Raw genomic sequence first — 16,902 nt, 5'->3', positions numbered from 1 at the left:
CCCCTCCCTTCCCCCCCCCCATTCACATGTGCGCCAGGCGCTGTAGGTCGGCGCTGCTGAAGCGGCTGTTTACCCCTGGGCCCGGCGGCTCCATCTCCAGCACCGCCTGACGCAGCAGCTGACGCAGCAGCTGCTCGTCAGGCGGCAGAACACCCGCGCCGCCGCCGCCACCGCCGCCCGCGGCCCGGAGCCGCTGCGGGGGGAGAAGGGAGGTTGGGGTGGGGGTTGCGGGGTGCAGGTAGGGGGGGAGAAAGGAGGGTGGGGAGAAAGGAGGTGGGGGAGAAAGGAGGTTGGGGTGGGGTGATGGTCATGTGCGGGGGTTGTGAGGTAATGCACTGGACGGCGCCGCGCTGCAAGCCGCCGTGACAGGTGCGTTCATATGGTGTGCGACGATCGCCCAGCGTCCAACCCAGCCCACAGCCCCCTCCTCCTCTCCCCTGCCCTCCTCTCTCCTCCCCCCTCCCAGAACACACACACATACACACACACCTCTGCAATGCGGGCACGTGCCGTGTCCGCAAGCGCCGGAATCTGCTCCTCCGTCTCCAGAATCACCTGGGGGCCGGGCGGGGGCGGCGGGGGGTACTTCATTCCAGAACCCAAAGCAAGGAAAGCGAGTGAACCCCAAGCAAGGCAAGCGAGTGAACCCAGCCCGAAGAAAGGGGGGAGGCGATGCTGGTCCCGGTGTGTAGGGGTGTGTGTGAGGGGGGTGAGGGGCCACCGGGCCAGCGCTCTCAGCGGGTCAGGCTCTGCCCGCCCGCCCGCCTGCCCGCCTGCCCGCCCGCCTGCCCGCCGCCAGAGCGCCCCCCACAGGGCACCCGGCGGCCCCATGCATGGGAGCCCGGGAATTGGGACCCTGTACAGCCTGTTAGTGGCGGAGCTGGCAGCACCCCCAGTGCCCCACCGCGGGGGGGGGCGGTGCTGAGCTGCAGCCGCGGGGTCAACACGCGAGTTAACGCAACACGACCCACGGCACCGGCGCCGCACGTCCCGCACCTGGTCAAAGAACTTGTCAAACGTGACCACCTCCGTGGAAAAGCAGTCCGACCAGAACTTTCGCAGCCCGCGCGGCAGGTGCGGCGGCAGCTGCAGCGGCACGGGGATGCCGCCGGCGTCGGCGGCCAGCCACTGCTCCTCCGTCTCCTCGGCCGGCGTGGCGTTGGGGGCGGCAGCACCGGCGCCGGCCGCGCCGGCCTTGCCACCACCACCCGACCAGCCCGCCTTGGCGCCGGCGCCCGGCTTGCCGCCGGCGCCCGCGCCCACGCCGGCGTCCTTTTGCGCAGAGATCGGCGCCGACTGCGCAAACGGCATGGGAGACAGGCAAATGGCTTAGGGCATGTCATGCGCTCACATTTTGGAAGGCTTCTGAGCGCAGCGGCGCCCAGGCTGTGCCTGGTTTATCGGTGTGAAAACGGATACACAGGCTACTGGTCGCAGGTGCACTTGCCTTTTCATCATTCGGCCGGGCTACACTGGCGCTGCATCCCATCTTGTCTGCGCGCTTGCTTCAAAACTTCGACCTATAACATATCCATTTTGGCCTCAAGTTGTGATGTATTGCAGTTTTAATGAGGTCAAGCTCGATAGAAAAGCAGGATTTTGGCCCGTCGAAGTCCAAACACACGCGGCAAGATAAAAAGACAAATGTGGCAGCTACATGTAAGGAAATCAGCTCGCATATATGAGTTTGGCGCTCTGTCTGTCGGCGACGCGATTGTGCTTGGAGTACGCGTGTACTAACAGCGATCAGAGTTCACACTGAGACCGCCCTCGAGTTCCCCTAAGGACTTAAGATTGTATGCTGTCGGAACTAACACACCGTGTGTCCCTGACAGCTGAGCTTCTCATGGAGGCCTTGTGGGCGCTGGTGATGGCGGGCGTGGCCCCCTTTCCCCCCGCCCCCTCCTTCAGTCTCATAACCCCCCTGCATACACGGTGACACGGTGACCGCAGGCAACTCCCTCACAGCGTGCTCATATATGTGCCGCATTGTTCGGAATGGTAACGTGCGGCACGCATCTATGGTGCCAAGCGAATGCGTCAGTTCTGGCAGCGAGGGAGGGCGAGGGGCAGCGTGCATTACGGCCAGATCGGCAAACTTGACAGCTGCAAACTGAACTAGAAGCCCAGTGTGTGTACGCCTTGTAAATACAATAGCCTTAGAGCAGTTTATGTAGTTCGCCTCATAACTCAGTTCCATTTGCACGATACAAGCCCAGAATTCATTGCCGCTTGATTGCATGATTAGATTTTACGATATTATTGATATGTGAATTAACAGAATTGCAAGACTCTTCAGGAGAACAGCGGCCGGCAAACAGTGGGCGCAAATGGCTCAGCCGTGAGCTCTCGAGCGAAAGCCTGGTAATATTATAGTTGTTTGGTTCCAGGGGCCTAAAGGCGCTTGCCGGCCGGCTCCAAACGGGCAGCCGGCCCCTAGGGGTCCAACACCAGCCCGCACCCTGAGCAGCGGGAGGCCTCTCCCTCCGCTCCGGAGCCGCCCGGTGCTCGGCGATGGCGGCGGTGCCGGTGGTAGCCATCGACAATGGCGGCGGCAACTGCAAGATTGGCATTGCGGGACAGGCGGCACCCACACGGTGGGTCCTGCGGTTAGGGCGCCCTGCGGTAGGGAGGGCGTGGCAATCAGCGGTTTGGTTGCGTGCCGTAGTGGGCATGGTGCGTTTGCATGTTTCTATAGCTGTGCAAAAAGGAAGATGTTGGCGGCTTGTGGGAGCACTGATGCCCGCAGTCAGCCTACACGTGTGTTTGTGTGTGCACGTGTGTGGTGTGGTGTTGTCAGGGTCTGCAAGAGCACCACGCCCAGGGGTTTGTGTTGCGGCTGCTGAGGCTGTAGGGGCTACTGAATATTGCCCCCGCTTTTCAAACAACTGATCTCGTCCGCAACCGATGCTCCATTGCTCTATCGCTTCGCTCCTCACTGCCTATCACCCACACACCCGCCCCGCCCCCTGTGCCCCTGCCTCCCCCTACCTCCCCCTCCTCCTCCCCCTCCTCCCCCCCCCTTTGCACGCCGCACAGCGTGTTCCCCAACGCCTCCGCCAAGCCCAAGGGCGAGCGCCAGACACTCATCGCCGACCAGCTGGCGGACAGCAAGGAGGTGGGAGGGGGAGGAGGGCGGTGTATGAGGGAAGGGGTTTGGGGGGGGAGAAGGAGGGACGGGCGATGGAGGGAGAAGGAGGGACGGAAAAACGAGGGAGGGGAGGGAGGGAGGGGAGGAGGGAAGGGAGGGACTGGGAGGGAAGGGAGGGCGGGGAGGGAGGGAGGCACGCCGTGTAAAAAGCAGGGTAGAAGGGGAGCGCGGGGATGGCGGGGGACTGGGGGCACAACGTGGGCGAAGGCGCGGGAAGAGAGGTGGGGATGCCGGGTGCGAGGGACATACAGAGCACACATGTGGCGACCTCATGGGCCCGCATGGGCAGATTCGTGGTGGTGCCGATGGCGTCTCCCACTCTCCCATTGCCGCACCCCCGCACGCACCTCACCCCACCTCACCTCACATTCACACACACACACACGCCCCCTTCAACACACACGCACACACATGCACCCCCACACGCCCCCTTCAACACACACACACACACACACGCTCCCTCCAACACACACACACACACACACACACACACACACACACACACACACACACACGCATACACACACATGCACACACCCTTAACACACACACACACACACACGCACCCTCCGTCCGCCCACGCCGCCGCGCAGGTGTCCCAGCTGCAGCTGCGCCGCCCCTTCGACCGCGGCTACTGCTGCCACCTGGAGCTGCAGCGCGACGTGTGGGCCCGCGGCGTGCGGGCGGTGCTGCGGCGCAACCCTGCCGAGTGCGGGCTGCTGCTGTCGGAGCCGCTGTTCAACTTCGAGGAGATACGGGCAGGCACACAGCAGGTGCGGGGCGGGGGTGTGGGGTGGGTGGAGGTGGAGGCTGGGTGGAGGGGGTGGAGGTGATCCGGGCGGGCACACAGCAGGTGGAGGCGGTGGGTGGGTGGGTGGGGTTGGGCGGAGGCGGTGTGGGTGGGCGGGTGGGTGGGGTGGAGGAGATGGGGGTGGGGGCAGTGGGGTAGGACTGTAGGAACTGGGGATGGCGGAGGAGCAGGAGGAGGAGCAGGAGGAGCAGGAGGAGGAGCAGGAGGAGCAGGAGGAGGAGCAGGAGGAGGACGAGATGAAGGCAAGGAGGGAGACGAACAGGAGGAGGGAGGCACTCTGCTCACCCCCCTACCGCCACTACCACACACCACACACCACCCCACCCGCCTCTCCCCCCACCCGCCTCTCCCCTCACCCGCCTCTCCCCCCACCCGCCTCTCCCCTCACCCGCCTCTCCCCCCGCACCCGCCCGCCCAGGTGGTGTTTGAGGACCTTGGATTCCGCTCCTTCTACGCCGCGCCCGGCCCCGTGTTCGCCATGCACCGGGCGGCGGCGGTGCTGGGGGCCGGCAGCGCGGCGGCGCGCACGGGCGCGGGCGTGGTGGTGGACTGCGGCTTCAGCTTCACACACGCCGTGCCCTTCTTCAAGGGCCAGGTGGGGGCGGGGTGGGGCGGGGTGGGAGGGGAAGGGGGAGGGGGAGTGGAGGGGTGTATGACCGAGGGGGATGCGGGCGTGGGGTTGAGGGTGTGGTGGGGGTAAGGGCGGGTGGTGAGGGAGGTCGGCTTATTGCAGGATGGTGTTCAACCGCTGCACCGGTGTTTTGCCTTGCCGCACCTGAGCGGACACGCTCGCCCCAACCTCTGCACGAGTCCCAACCCACTCCCTCGCCCTCACGCTCCCCACCTCACCACCCACCGCCCACGTGCCAACCCACCCAGCTCACCACCCCCCACCACGCCACCCCAACCACCACCTCCCCCCTCCACGCTACTGTACCTGGCTATGCCTTCACTTCTTAAATAATTATGAATGTAATCCCCCCCCCCACACACACACACACGCCCCCTCCCTTCCCCCTCACCCCGACAAGGTCCTGGAGGGCGGCGTGCGGCGTCTCAACCTGGGCGGCAAGGCCATGACCAACTACCTCAAGGAGCTGGTGTCGTACAGGTGTGTGGGGGGAGAGGGGTTGTGTGTGTGTGTGTGTGTGTGTGTGTACGGCAGATGGCGGCGTGTCGGCGCCTTGGGTGGCTCGGGCGGTTACTGTGGAGCTCCAGACCCGCCACGACTTAACACGCTTAACAATGCGTATCCCCCCCTCCACCCTCCCCTCTCCCTCCCTCTCCTCCCTCAATCCCTCTCACCCTCCCTCACCCACACACCCTCTGGCACGCCCCCCCTCCCCAGGTCCCTCAACATGATGGACGAGACCTACCTGATGGACGCCGTCAAGGAGCAGCTGTGCTTCGTGAGCCAGGACGTGCGCACCGACCTCAAGGCGGCGCAGGTGCGGGTGGGGGGGAGCAGGAGGGGGGGCAGGGGGGGGAGCGAGGGAGGGGAGGGGGGGCGGGGGGGAGCAGGGGGGGAGGGAGGGAGGGAGGGAGGGGAGGGAGGCGAGGGGGGGAGGGGAGGGGGGGGAGGGAGCAGGGGGGAGGAGAGGGAGCAGGAGGGCAGGGCGGAGCAGGAGAGAGAGGGTGGATGGAGGGAGGGAGCAGGAGGGTTGGGACGGAGGGAGCAGGAGGGGAGGAAGGGAGGGGGGAAGGTGTACGCGGCAAGGGGCGCGCTGCAACACTGATGCGGCGTGTGCTTGAGCTTGAAGCCGCCGGCATCTGCTCAGGCTGGGGCAGGCTGGGGCGCTGGGTGCTGGCCCGTGATGCGTGGGAGGAAGATCAATCTCACACACACACACACACACACACACACACACACACACACACACACACACACACACACACACACACACACACACACACACACAAACACACAAACACACACACATACACACGCACTCCCCGCCCTGCACGCAGGTGGCTGCCCGCTCGCCCTTCCGGCGTGAGTTCGTGTTGCCTGACGGCGTGCACAACTTCAAGGGCTACGTGCGCGACCCGGAGGAGTGGGCGGCCAAGGTGGGGGCTTGGTTGGCCGGAGGGGAGGGCGAGTTGAAGATACCAGCCCAAACTAAACCAAACCCAATGCAGTAGAGCGAGGAGGAGAGCGTGGCCGATGCTGGACAACGGAGTGGCACGCGACAATCGTCCCCATCCCCTAAATGCACCGAGTTCCCACTTTCCCAGCAAAATATCCCGCAAACCGGTAGAAAGAAGGCGATGAGCTCTTCGGTCTTGCGCATGTGGGCGGTGCTGACGGTAGCTGCCTTCGAAATTGCCACCCAGGCTCAAACAAACGCACGCACGTTCTAACTAGCAATGCAGACTAGGCACACGTTGGATACCCACCTAGAAGTCATCATTGGGGACTTGTAGATACCAGCGGCGTATGTAGCGTGTTTATGCTGCCAGGGTATATGGTCAAAATGGACCTTTGAAAACGACCCTGGGTCGGCCTGACGTACTCTCTGGATACTGCGTTTGGCCGCCCGCGAGTTCGCGAGATGGAAAGCCCCGGTTACACAGACCGCCAAAGTCGCGCCCGTTTGGCGAGCTTGCCACTGGAGCGCAATTTCATTGTTTTGCCATACTTCCTCAATTATGCGATTTGCGAGCCGCGAACTCGTGCAGACCAAAGCCCATCTTGCACAGTTTTCCCCAGTTCTAGGGCGTGCCCGTTATAGGTGCGGGGAAAGAAAATCATTTACAGGCAGTGTCCATTGCGAGCGAATATGGAAGCGAGCGTTTTCGTGAGGTTCTGGATTTCGCTTCCGTTTTTGTTGTAACTTCGGTACGCAATGCACTTGTGGGTTTGTCTTATGAGTCTTTAATTTGTGGCAATTCAAAAATTCGAAAAACCTTGCAATCGGTCGGACTCAGTGCCGCGACCGCGCAAATTCCCTGCATCCCTAGACACATTCACACGTCACTATTGATCCTTAGCATACGTTTAGCCTTTGGACTGGGGCTCAGAGCGTTCCGCGCCGGAAGTGCATTGGTAAATGTGCTAACGCAGTCGCGCTCACCAGGACGGAGCATGTGAACCCGAAAGCTTCCCGAATGGTTGCATAAGAATGGCTGCTTCTTGTGCCTGTCCAGAGCCCTCCGGGTGGCTGGGGAAATGCCCCAGGACGCTCCAGCATGCGACATGCGTGCGACATGTGACACTTCTGACGTTCTTCGGCCTAGCCATGTCATATCCGTAGACGACAACGAACATGCCAACTCTGCAGCGGGACCTACAACACTGCCTGTGCAAGAGTGTGAGCCGGCACGAGACCCATGGCCGAGCCCCCACAGCCACAACCGCCAACCGCCCCACGTGCCTCCCCTTGCCCCGCCGACCGAGAAGCAGCACACCCAGACCGAGATCTTTCGCGTGTGTAGCGCGTGTAGCGTGTGTAGCGTGCTTGTGTACTTGCGGAACCTGAACCGTGTAGCAGTGAACAGGGATGGCAGGAGCCAATGCGTGGCGTGGCGTGGCATAGGGGTTTTGGTTTTCTGCCAAGATCGTGCTGCGACGCGTCTGGTGCAACCGCGCCTGCCCCAACCATCTTTGAAAACCCCCTGCACGGCTGCAGGTGGAGGCGCTGAAGCAGCAGGTGCGCGCGGCGGAGAGCATCGAGGAGAAGCGGCGCCTTGCGGCAACACTGGAGGTGAGAGCGCGGGCGCGTGGGTGAGGAGGGAGAAAGGTGAGACAGGGACAGTTCGGCCTAATCCTAGACTGAGCCCAGGACCCAGGACATGTGGGGACGTGTTTGTGTGTGTATGAGTGTGCCCCACGGACACGCCGCGTCCCGCCCCCCAACCCCCCACTTGACACCACGCACACACCATACCGTTACCCCTCTCTTCCTCAACCCGCCCCCCAACTCCCCCCCTCCACCCCCCGAACTTCCCCCGCGGTACCCCTCCCCTTCACTTCTTAACTGTAATCCCCTCCCTCCCCTGCACCCCCCCCCCCTATCCCCTTACAGTCGGACCAGGTTCTGGCGCTCAACAACGAGCGCTTCATGGTGCCCGAGCTGCTGTTCCACCCGGACGACGTGGGGCTGCAGCAGGTGCGGGCGGGGGGGGGGAGTGGGAGACGGGGAGATGGGGGTGTCAGTGCGTGTGTGTGTGTATGACATGCGGGGGGAGCTGCTGTTCCACCCGGACGACGTGGGGCTGCAGCAGGTGCGGGCGGGGGGGGGGGAAGTGGGAGACGGGGAGATGGGGGTGTCAGTGCGTGTGTGTGTGTATGACATGCGGGGGGAGCTGCTGTTCCACCCGGACGACGTGGGGCTGCAGCAGGTGCGGGCGGGGGGGGGGGAGTGGGAGGGAGATGGGGAGTGTCAGGGCGTGTGTGTGTGTGTGTGTGTATGTGTGCGTGTGTATGCGTGTGTGTGCCCCTGCTGCTAGGGAGTTTCCTCACCTGAGGCTCCAGCATGACGTCGTCCCCCGCCCCTGTCCCTAGTTTCCCCTGCTTGTAATCCTGTTCCAAGTGTATCAAGCTTGCAACGCCCGCCCCGCCCCCCGTCTGCTATGCTACTGCTCCTGGCTACGCCTCCACTCCTTTTATAATCATGAATGAATGTAACCCCCCCCCCTCTCCCCCCTGCAGGCGGGTGTTGCCGAGGCGGTGGTGCAGGCGGTCACGGCCTGCCACCCCGCGCTGGCGCCGCTGCTGTACAGCAACGTGGTGGTCGTGGGTGGGTGCGGGCTAAGGGGGGGGGGGCCGTGGGAGGGGGGAAGGCCGGGAGGTGGGTGTTGCATTCATGAATAAAGAGGAAAATGGTAGGCTGGGGGGCCGGGTGGGAGGTGGTTAGATACACGCCGTCACATGCGGTGCAAGTTATTCCGCTATTCCTCCATCCATCCCCTCATCCATCCCCCCCTTCCCTCCCGGTTTAGCTTGGGCTGGTACTTTCAACCGCCCCCCCCCCCCCATTGCTCCTGGCTACGCCCTCTCGTCTTATTTAGTGTGCATGGAACCCCACCGCCGTTCTCCATGAACGGCCACCCCGCCCCATGCCTGTGCTACGCCAGTTTGGCTTGGTTTGGTGTAGCACGGGCTGGTATCAACAAGCCCCCCAAAAATCCTTCACCCCCACGCCCACCCCCACCACACCCCCTGCAGGCGGCGTGGCTGCCTGCCCCGGCTTCCGCGAGCGCTTCACCGCCGAGCTGCGCGCGCTGGTGCCGGACTGCGCCGACCTCAACGTGTTCATGCCGCAGGTGCGGGTGTGTGTTGGTGTTGCTTGGGTTGTGGAGGCCTATCTGTGTGTATGTGCCTTTGTGTGGATATGTGTGGGAGATGCAACTGCCTGGCATACCCCCGCCCCTTTGGTTGCTGAATGCGCACATTGCCCCCACACTCCATACGCATAGCCCACCCCCGACCCACCCACACCCCACACACACGCTGCCACCCACACACCCCGGCCCCCACACCCGTTCCCCCCCAGGACCCGGCTGTGTTCACGTGGGAGGGCATGTCGGGCTTCGGCGCCTCCTACAGCTACAGCCGCCTGGCCGTCACGCGGCAGCAGTACAACGAGAGCGGCGGCGCGGCCGGCGTGCGGCAGTACTTGTGAGGGTGGTGCGGCGGCGGCGGCGGCAGTACATGTGAGGGTGGTGCGGCGGCGGCGGCGGCAGTACATGTGAGGGTGGTGCATGTCCTATACAAGCAGGTGGCTGGGAGGCGGCACGGCGGTGTGGGGCTTGTGCATGTAGCCGGGAGGCTGCTGTGCGGCGGCAGTACTTGCGGGCAGGCGACTGTGCGGCTGTGCGGCTGTGCGGCCGAGTAGGCGGAGGCGCGGGGTCGTGCGCGTCGCCACTCGCGGCGGTGGTGGTGCGGCCCGTGGAGGCCCAGGCGGCCGTGTTGCGGCACTGCACTGCGAGTGGCGGGGGTGGGCGACGGCTGTGATGGTGCAGGGATTCCCCTGGATGTGTGTGTGTGTGTGTGTGTGTGTGTGTGTGTGTGTGTGTGTGTGTGTGTGTGTGTGTGTGTGTTAAAGAGCACAAGGAAAGACTGTGTGATGTGTATGTGCTCCCCGCAATGCGCGGTACTGCGGCGGAAGCAGTGACGGGCAGGAGCAGTGACGGGCAGGAGCAGTGGCGGGCAGGCAGGAGGCAGCGCAGGGGGCCGACCAGCGACGCGGGCCGTGTGGGCGAAGGCAGCGTTGGCGGCCACGGGGCAGTCCGGTGCGTGTGTGCGGGAGGGCCTTTGTCCTGGGCCCTGTGGGGACGACTGGGGCGGCACATACACACCTCGGCAGGTGCTTGTGAGGGGTGGACGGAGGGGGGGCTGCGCGGACTGCAGGCCAGCGGCGCCGGGCCGCTGGAGGCTCGCAACAATGCAACACGGGTCTGACATGCAAGCCGAACCCGGAGCTGGGTGGCGGCAGGGACTGAAACTGGCAGCATGAATGAGCCAGTCGTGCATCTGCCCATCCGGATGCGTCCCGGGCCCATTGTTGTGGGCGCACCGCCGCCCGGGCAGCCGGTAGCGAAGCACAGCTTTCCATAATGGAGCTACAAGGATTCCAAAATAATTGCAACAAATAGCAGCAATGCAGCCGCAAACAGGCATTCGGTGTGTCATTGTCAGCGTGCCTCCCATACGGTGCCCTCTGACACATACCCTTGCGCATCAAAGCAGCGCCACTGCCACGCACACACTGCTGAGCCACCCTCCAACCACCCATCCCTGAGATTTCCTCAAACCCTCTGTATGCATGTCCTCCACACCGCACCCTCCAACAACCTGGGGCCTTTGTCCGGTGTCATCTCCCTAGGCTCTCACGCTCTCTCTGTAGTCTGTCTCTTCATCATTCCCTTTTCCTACATTAGTTCCGCAACACTCGTCAATAAACAAAGCTGGAAAAACTTACATCCCGCGGCACGACCTGCGGCACATGTTGGTACGGCACGTCCACGCCCCCCTTACACAGGCCTCTCCTCTCCACACCCACCTGTCTCACAGCAACACACCCACTTGTCTCACACGTGCAACCACATGACGCGACACGTACACACACTCGCGCTCTGTCCTCTCTTTCGAACATACACATAACACACGCACATTCTCTGCCTCTCTCTGTACTTCTCTGCCTCTCACACACACGTGTCTCCAGCTCGCTCACACGTGGTAGGAGCCGCTGACGACGTACTTGTTGTGGGCGGAGGTGCGGATGCGGCCCAGCAGCGCCAGCAGCGGCGCGGACAGCGGTGGCGCCAGCAGCGCGGGGAAGGTGAGCACCAGGCTGTGGGCGGGGCCCAGGCGGGTCGTGGGTGGACAGGGTGGGTCGTGGGTGGAGAGGTTGGGTGGACAGGGTGGGTGGGGGGCGCAGGTGGACAGGGTGGTTGGGAGTCCGTGATGCCAGGCAGCATGTCGTGTCTATGTGTGGGTGGGGGCCAGGGCAATTCGGCACCAGTGGCGATTCGGGGTGAGATGCCTTGTCCATGGCCCTCCCAGCCACCCCTCCCCCCCCCGCCCCGCCCTCCCAGCCCCGCCACAAGCCCCGCCCCCTCCTCCACCCCGCCCCGCCCGCCCCAGCCCTCACCGGCGAATGGCATCGTCATCAAAGCTCTGTTCCCGCAGTGAGTCCACCGCGGCCTGTGGAGGCGGCGGGCAAGGCAGGGAGGGGGGTTTCAAGGTTCTTTGAGCTGCAGGTATGTTAGGAAGTACGAGAAACGTGCATGCAGTCCGTTGCGTCGGTCGCGCTCGTTGTGTGCAGTGAAAACGAGACTGTGTGTGTAACGGTATGCCAGACAGCCCAGACAGCAGCAGCCTCGCACAGTGCTTGAGCACATGTACTCACGCCCTCCTACGCATCGTGCGGCCCCCCCCCCCCGCCCCCGCCCGCCTCCTCCCCCCTGCCCGCCCGCCTCCCCTCCGTGCTCCCCCCCTTGCCCGCCTCCGCCACCCCCCCACCTGCAGCGGCTCCACCCCGCCCGCCAGCACGTGCGGGTAGCAGGGCAGCAACCGCGACGTGACGTCAGCGTCCGTCCACCCCCAGGACTGGGTGAGGGAGCGTGCGGGTGTGTGCGGGGGCGGAGGAACAGGCGGAAGGAGGGGGAGGGGGAGGAGGAAGGTCAGGTGCAAGGCGAGGGGGTCCAGAAGCCAGGCGCCTGTGTGGCGCATCGTGTGGCCGGCACGGCCCGGAGCCCCCCGACAACACCGCCCGGCGCCCCCGCGGCAAGGCCGCCCCCACCCCCCACACCCAGACGCCCCCTCCCCACACCAGCACTCAGGCACACAGGGCCCTCCCAACACACCGGCACGCAGGCACATACCCACGCCTGCCCCCCTGCCCCCCCCCCTTTTTAACTAGTCATGAATGTAAACCCCCCCCCACCCCCACGCCTGCCCCACCTTGAGCCACACGATGGCCGCCCCCGCCGCGTACGGCGACGCCCCCGGCGCCCCCACCAGGCCCGACGTAACGTTGCCGCCCGCACTCAGCCCGTCAAAGCTGCTGATGCTGATGCTACTGCCGCCGGGGCCGCCGCCGCTACTGCTGCTACTGCCGTCGCCTGCACCGCTGCTGCTGCTGCTGCTGCTACTGCCGTACGCAAGCACCTTCCAGACCTCCTGTCCGCTCAGGCCGTAGCCTGGCCGGGGGGGAGGGCACAACGAGGCAGGTGTTTGGCGTGTGGCAGGGCGTGTGTGGCACGGGTTGGCGAGGGTGAGGCAGCTACTGGCGCCAAGCATCCGGCCATACATGACATGCCATACAGCCGCTCCTCCCGCTGCATCTTGAGCCCAGCTCTACACATGCGCTGCATCGGCGGCTTGGCCCCAAACATACCGGGCTGACCCCAAACTGTTTGCACAAATGGGCGGCAATTGACCTTTTACGAACCCCCCCCCCCCCCGACATACAGTCACCCCTTCGCAACCCACCCGTCAGGAAGTCCAGCCACTCGCCCAGCCGCGGCTCCAACAGCAGCCCCGGCCGCCGCCGCACCAGCGCCGCCACCTCGTGGATCCTGAACCCAGCCCCAGATCCGGATCCATTACCGCGCAGCAGCAGCCCGGCGTTGGATTCCACCAGGCCCGCAACATCTGGATCCCGGCCTGGATCCTGCGCTTGGGCGCCGGCCAGGGCGGGGCAGGCGGACAGCGCCGCCGCAGCCTCTCCTGTGCGTGTAGCATGGGTAATGTATGCACAGGTGGTAAGGCTTTGAAAGGGAAGGAAGGACTGTGAACCACTGATGTGTGGAGGGTGTGGGTGGGTGAGGGGTGTGACTGAACCCAGGCCTTTCGACCCAGCGCCCCACCGGCTTCAGTCCTTCCGCCCCGATAACGTTGACGTGTTGACATCACTTATAGGACATGCACAGCGAGGTCACTACAAGTCCAAGCCCTAGCGCCAAACCGGCGACATTCAAAGCAGGAATGGGAGCTGGGCGCAAGGTGGGGAGAACACGGGTTTGATTTTCGCACCTGGCGTCAGCCCGACCAGCCGGCACAAGTCCTCCGTGGTTAAAGTGGCTCTTGCTATGCTACGTAGTGGGCGACGGGGCCCGTTAACGCCCAAACGTCGCGATGATGCCCTCGCATTTGCGTTCCTGAGGCGGGCGCAGCACAGCATAGGTAGAAACCAATAATGTAGAAGCGAAGCAGATGTGTCCTGATATGTGAATTCGTATAGCAAAACATGACTGTGAGTTCTGAGGCGGGCCCCATGTTGCAATCAGACAGACATTTGCTACTGCTTGTTTCACACCAAGTTCACTGGCCCCAATCTCTTATACACCTGCATTACGTTACCAACTTAAATAACTTATTAGCAACAACGACAGCTCCCATCATGTTCAATTTGAGAACTCGTCGGGGTTGTTGCAACACGCTAGTATAGAAAGTTTGGCCGGCAGCACCGGCAATATGAACCTGCAGCGCCAACGATGGATAACCTGTCTACTGGTGCTTGGAATCCTGCTGCGGTTGGCAGCAGCGAGCGGGAGAGAGCAGGTGAATGCCGAAGCCCGTCAAGCGCTACCGCGGTCTGACGCGAAAAGAACCCGCCCTGCAGCAGCGTATTTGCCTCTTGTAATCACTTCCTTTCGCCGTCCAACCCGCACGCGCGACCACGTCCTCTGTCGTGTAACACGCGTTGGTCGCCACGCCACCCAATTCGCCGCCCCCACCACGCCGCCGCTGCCTCCTGACGCCGCCTCCCCGCAGGGCGTCTCCAACCCCGGGCGGCGGCTGCGTTCAGAGCGGGTGCTCGTTGTAAGCTCAACCGCGGGCGCACTGCGCTCGGTGTCGGCAGGTGGCATGCAGGCGCGGCTTGACGCCACGCGGGCTGCGCTGCAGGCCGGCGACGCGGCGAGCTCGGACGGCGAAGAGGCGCTGGCGGCGCCGTCGCGCCCCTCCCGCTGCCCGGGGCGGTGCACCGAGTTCGGCACCTGCAACGAGGAGCTGGGCAGGTGTGAGCGTTGTGTGCGTGTGTGTGAAAGAGAGAGGACGTGGGGGTATGTGTGTGAGCTTTGTGTGTGTCTTTGTGTGTGAGCGTGCCTGGCGGCCCACACGTGCAGGAGGGAGAGGGGGAGCGTGTGAGCGGTAGGGAGCGTGTGAGGATAGGCGTGGGGGGGGGTCACAAGGGGGGGAGTGGGTATAAGAATGGTGGTGGCTGGGCGGGAGGGGTGCTGGGCCGTGAGGGCGTGTGGGTGGGGGCGTGACGTGGCGGGGTAGGCTCCTACTTCGCGGGATGAGGACGGGGGAACGGGGAGGGGGAGGAGGAGGGAGAGTGCAAGGGTGGGCGCAACGCCTGTTGTGGTCAGGCGTGTGTCTGTGGGGGCGGCGTGAGGCGGCGTGCGGAGGACTGGGCGCCTCCGCACTTGAAACACCCGTGCACACACCCGTACAAAGACACACGTGCACACACGCGCAGGTGCGACTGCCCCATAGGCCGCAACGGCACCGACTGCTCGGAGGAGGTGCCGGCCGGGCCGCCGCTGCAGCAGGTGGGTGTGGGCCGGGTGGTTGTAGGTGGGTGGGCGGGTGGGTAGGCGGGGGCACGTGGGCGTGGGTGGGTAGGCGGGCAGGTGGGTGTGGGTGCGGGTGATTCAGGGCCGAGGATTTCGAGGAGCGGTGGAGCGGCGAGCGAGAGCGCCTGAGGACTCCTGGAGGGCAGGTCAGGCCGCAATGTGGGGCATGGGGGCAGAGAGCAGCAGCGGGAGCGGGGGGTGACGCGGGCCGCCAAGTGCCCCTGTTGTGGTCTTCTCACTGCCGTATCATGTTTGTCCCAGTCATCACAATGGCCACACGCCCCCATCCGCTGCAGCTGTGTGCGCGCTACGGCCACACGCTAGCCAGCTGCAGCCGGGTCGACGCCGCCGGCTGTGTCAACGGCTGCAACGGCCGCGGCCGCTGCGTAGGCGGCTTCTGCCACTGCCGGCCCGGCTACTTCGGAGCGGACTGCAGCCTGTCACTGGCCGCCGACGCCGCCGACGGCAGTAGCACCACTAGCACCACTAGCACCAGTGATGGTAGCGGCAGTAGCAGTAGCGCCAGCAGCGGCAGCCCGCGGCCGGCGGTGGAGATCCTGGCGGGGCAGGGCTACACCGTGCGGAGATCCGCGCCGCGGATCTATGTGTACGAGCTGCCCCCGGATCTCAACGTGTACGGCAATCTTGAGCGCCTGGACCGGCCGCTGATGTACATGGTGTGGCAGCGGCTGCTGAGCGCGGGGGTGCGGGTGGCGGACCCGGCGCAGGCGGACTTCTTCCTGGTGCCGGTGCGGGTGCGGCTGAGCTACGACAGCGAGAAGGTGGTGCAGGTGGGTGGGTGGGGGGGCGTGGGGGTGGGGGGTTGTAATACCAGCTCAAATTATACCAGACCAAGCTGAACTAGCGGAGCACAGGCAGGGGAGCGGGGTGGGGTGGGGAGGAGAGGGGCTGGGGAGGGTGGGGGGACGGGTGGGGCGGGGAGGAGGGGAAAAAGGGGGACGGGGAGGGCGGGAGGGACCGGGAGGAAGGCCGGGAAAGCGGGGGAAAGCGGGGGTACCGTAGAGGGGTTCGCGGGTTGGAGGAGCAGGTTCACCGGGCACTGCCCCCCCCCCCGCTCCCGTGGGGCTTGCGAGGGACCCCCCTCTCCCTACACCCCCTCTCCACTGCCTCGCTCTTTTGGAATGGGTTCGGGTTAATTTGGGCTGGTATCTAACACTCCCTTTCCTGGCGCCGCCGCCCCCCCCTCCCCCTCCCATTCCTCGCTGCAGGCTGTGTCATACATCCGTGCCACGTGGCCGTACTGGGACGGGCAGCCCGGCGGCGCGGCGGGCGAGCGGCACATCTTCGTGCACACCGGCGACTGGGGGCGGGACGAGCTGAGTGAGGAGGCGCAGGCGCTCACTCGCAACGCCACCTGGCTCACGCACTGGGGTGAGGCAGGGGGCGGGGGGCGGGGGGGGGGGAATGGCGTGGGGGAGTGGGGCGGGGGGTTGATGGGTGGAGAAGGGTGGGTTGGGGCACGGTGGCGGCCTGGCGGGGTTGATATACAATGTCAGGGTAGGGACTCACGGTAGGAACTGGAGGCCGGGAAGGGGCAGATGTGGAGATTATGAGGGAAGCGGAGATCAAGAGGGGCCAGATGTAGGGAAGTGAGGAGTGGGTGGGATGGATGGAGCCCGGAGCATGTGGAAGGGAGTGGGTTGGCTGCATGGGCTAATGGCTGCGCCCCACAATGCGCCACACCTCATCCCTGCCCCTGCCCCCGGCGGTCACTCACTCACTCACTCACTCACTCACTCACCTCATTCACTCGCTCACTCAACTCAACTCACTCGCTCACTCGCGCAGGCCTGGCTCGCGACCACGAGTTTGCGGGGTGGAAGGCGGCGCACCGGCCCGGCCGCGACATTGTGGTGCCGCTGGTGCTGCAGGTGGGGGGGGGGGGGTGGGG

At 64.7% G+C, this 16,902-nt stretch overlaps 4 protein-coding genes across 5 annotated transcripts in view; 2 read left to right on the top strand and 2 right to left on the bottom strand.

Moving 5' to 3' along the window:
* Nucleotides 1–1,772, bottom strand: CHLRE_08g382605v5 (uncharacterized protein). Its single transcript, XM_043065301.1, has 4 exons — nucleotides 1,448–1,772; nucleotides 997–1,296; nucleotides 490–555; nucleotides 1–193 (listed from the first exon to the last, which is right to left on the bottom strand). The coding sequence occupies exons 1-4, from the start codon at nucleotides 1,487–1,489 to the stop codon at nucleotides 23–25; spliced, it is 579 nt and encodes a 192-aa protein (XP_042922302.1). The 5' UTR covers nucleotides 1,490–1,772; the 3' UTR covers nucleotides 1–22.
* A 410-nt stretch (nucleotides 1,773–2,182) lies between these two features.
* CHLRE_08g382590v5 (uncharacterized protein) lies at nucleotides 2,183–10,438 on the top strand. Of its 2 annotated transcripts, XM_043065299.1 has the most exons (13): nucleotides 2,183–2,597; nucleotides 3,040–3,118; nucleotides 3,745–3,924; nucleotides 4,381–4,557; nucleotides 4,994–5,073; nucleotides 5,311–5,410; nucleotides 5,931–6,029; nucleotides 7,592–7,666; nucleotides 7,988–8,071; nucleotides 8,184–8,303; nucleotides 8,614–8,701; nucleotides 9,130–9,227; nucleotides 9,458–10,438. In XM_043065299.1, exons 1-13 carry the CDS (start codon nucleotides 2,515–2,517, stop codon nucleotides 9,584–9,586), a joined length of 1,392 nt encoding a protein of 463 aa, XP_042922300.1. In that variant the 5' UTR covers nucleotides 2,183–2,514; the 3' UTR covers nucleotides 9,587–10,438. The 2 variants fall into 2 exon arrangements, with proteins under 2 accessions (XP_042922300.1, XP_042922301.1); XM_043065300.1 differs by lacking the exon at nucleotides 8,184–8,303.
* A 92-nt stretch (nucleotides 10,439–10,530) lies between these two features.
* Nucleotides 10,531–13,662, bottom strand: CHLRE_08g382575v5 (uncharacterized protein). The gene is made up of 6 exons (XM_043065298.1): nucleotides 13,444–13,662; nucleotides 12,901–13,137; nucleotides 12,370–12,608; nucleotides 11,929–12,015; nucleotides 11,558–11,610; nucleotides 10,531–11,257 (listed from the first exon to the last, which is right to left on the bottom strand). Exons 1-6 carry the CDS (start codon nucleotides 13,589–13,591, stop codon nucleotides 11,134–11,136), a joined length of 888 nt encoding a protein of 295 aa, XP_042922299.1. The 5' UTR covers nucleotides 13,592–13,662; the 3' UTR covers nucleotides 10,531–11,133.
* A 120-nt stretch (nucleotides 13,663–13,782) lies between these two features.
* The window catches only part of CHLRE_08g382560v5 (uncharacterized protein), an 8,282-nt gene continuing 5,162 nt past the window's right edge, over nucleotides 13,783–16,902 (top strand). The window contains exons 1-7 of the mRNA XM_043065297.1: nucleotides 13,783–13,971; nucleotides 14,185–14,232; nucleotides 14,317–14,429; nucleotides 14,894–14,966; nucleotides 15,287–15,781; nucleotides 16,220–16,382; nucleotides 16,800–16,882. Coding sequence (XP_042922298.1) covers nucleotides 13,885–13,971; nucleotides 14,185–14,232; nucleotides 14,317–14,429; nucleotides 14,894–14,966; nucleotides 15,287–15,781; nucleotides 16,220–16,382; nucleotides 16,800–16,882 — 1,062 coding nt within the window. The 5' untranslated portion in view covers nucleotides 13,783–13,884. The remainder of the gene's footprint in view (nucleotides 13,972–14,184; nucleotides 14,233–14,316; nucleotides 14,430–14,893; nucleotides 14,967–15,286; nucleotides 15,782–16,219; nucleotides 16,383–16,799; nucleotides 16,883–16,902) is intronic.

The sequence above is a fragment of the Chlamydomonas reinhardtii genome, chromosome 8 (genome assembly GCF_000002595.2).
Source record: "Chlamydomonas reinhardtii strain CC-503 cw92 mt+ chromosome 8, whole genome shotgun sequence".
NCBI lineage: Eukaryota > Viridiplantae > Chlorophyta > Chlorophyceae > Chlamydomonadales > Chlamydomonadaceae > Chlamydomonas > Chlamydomonas reinhardtii.
The sequence above is the reverse complement of the archived record's forward strand: the minus strand, read 5'-3'. Positions and strand labels throughout refer to the sequence as shown.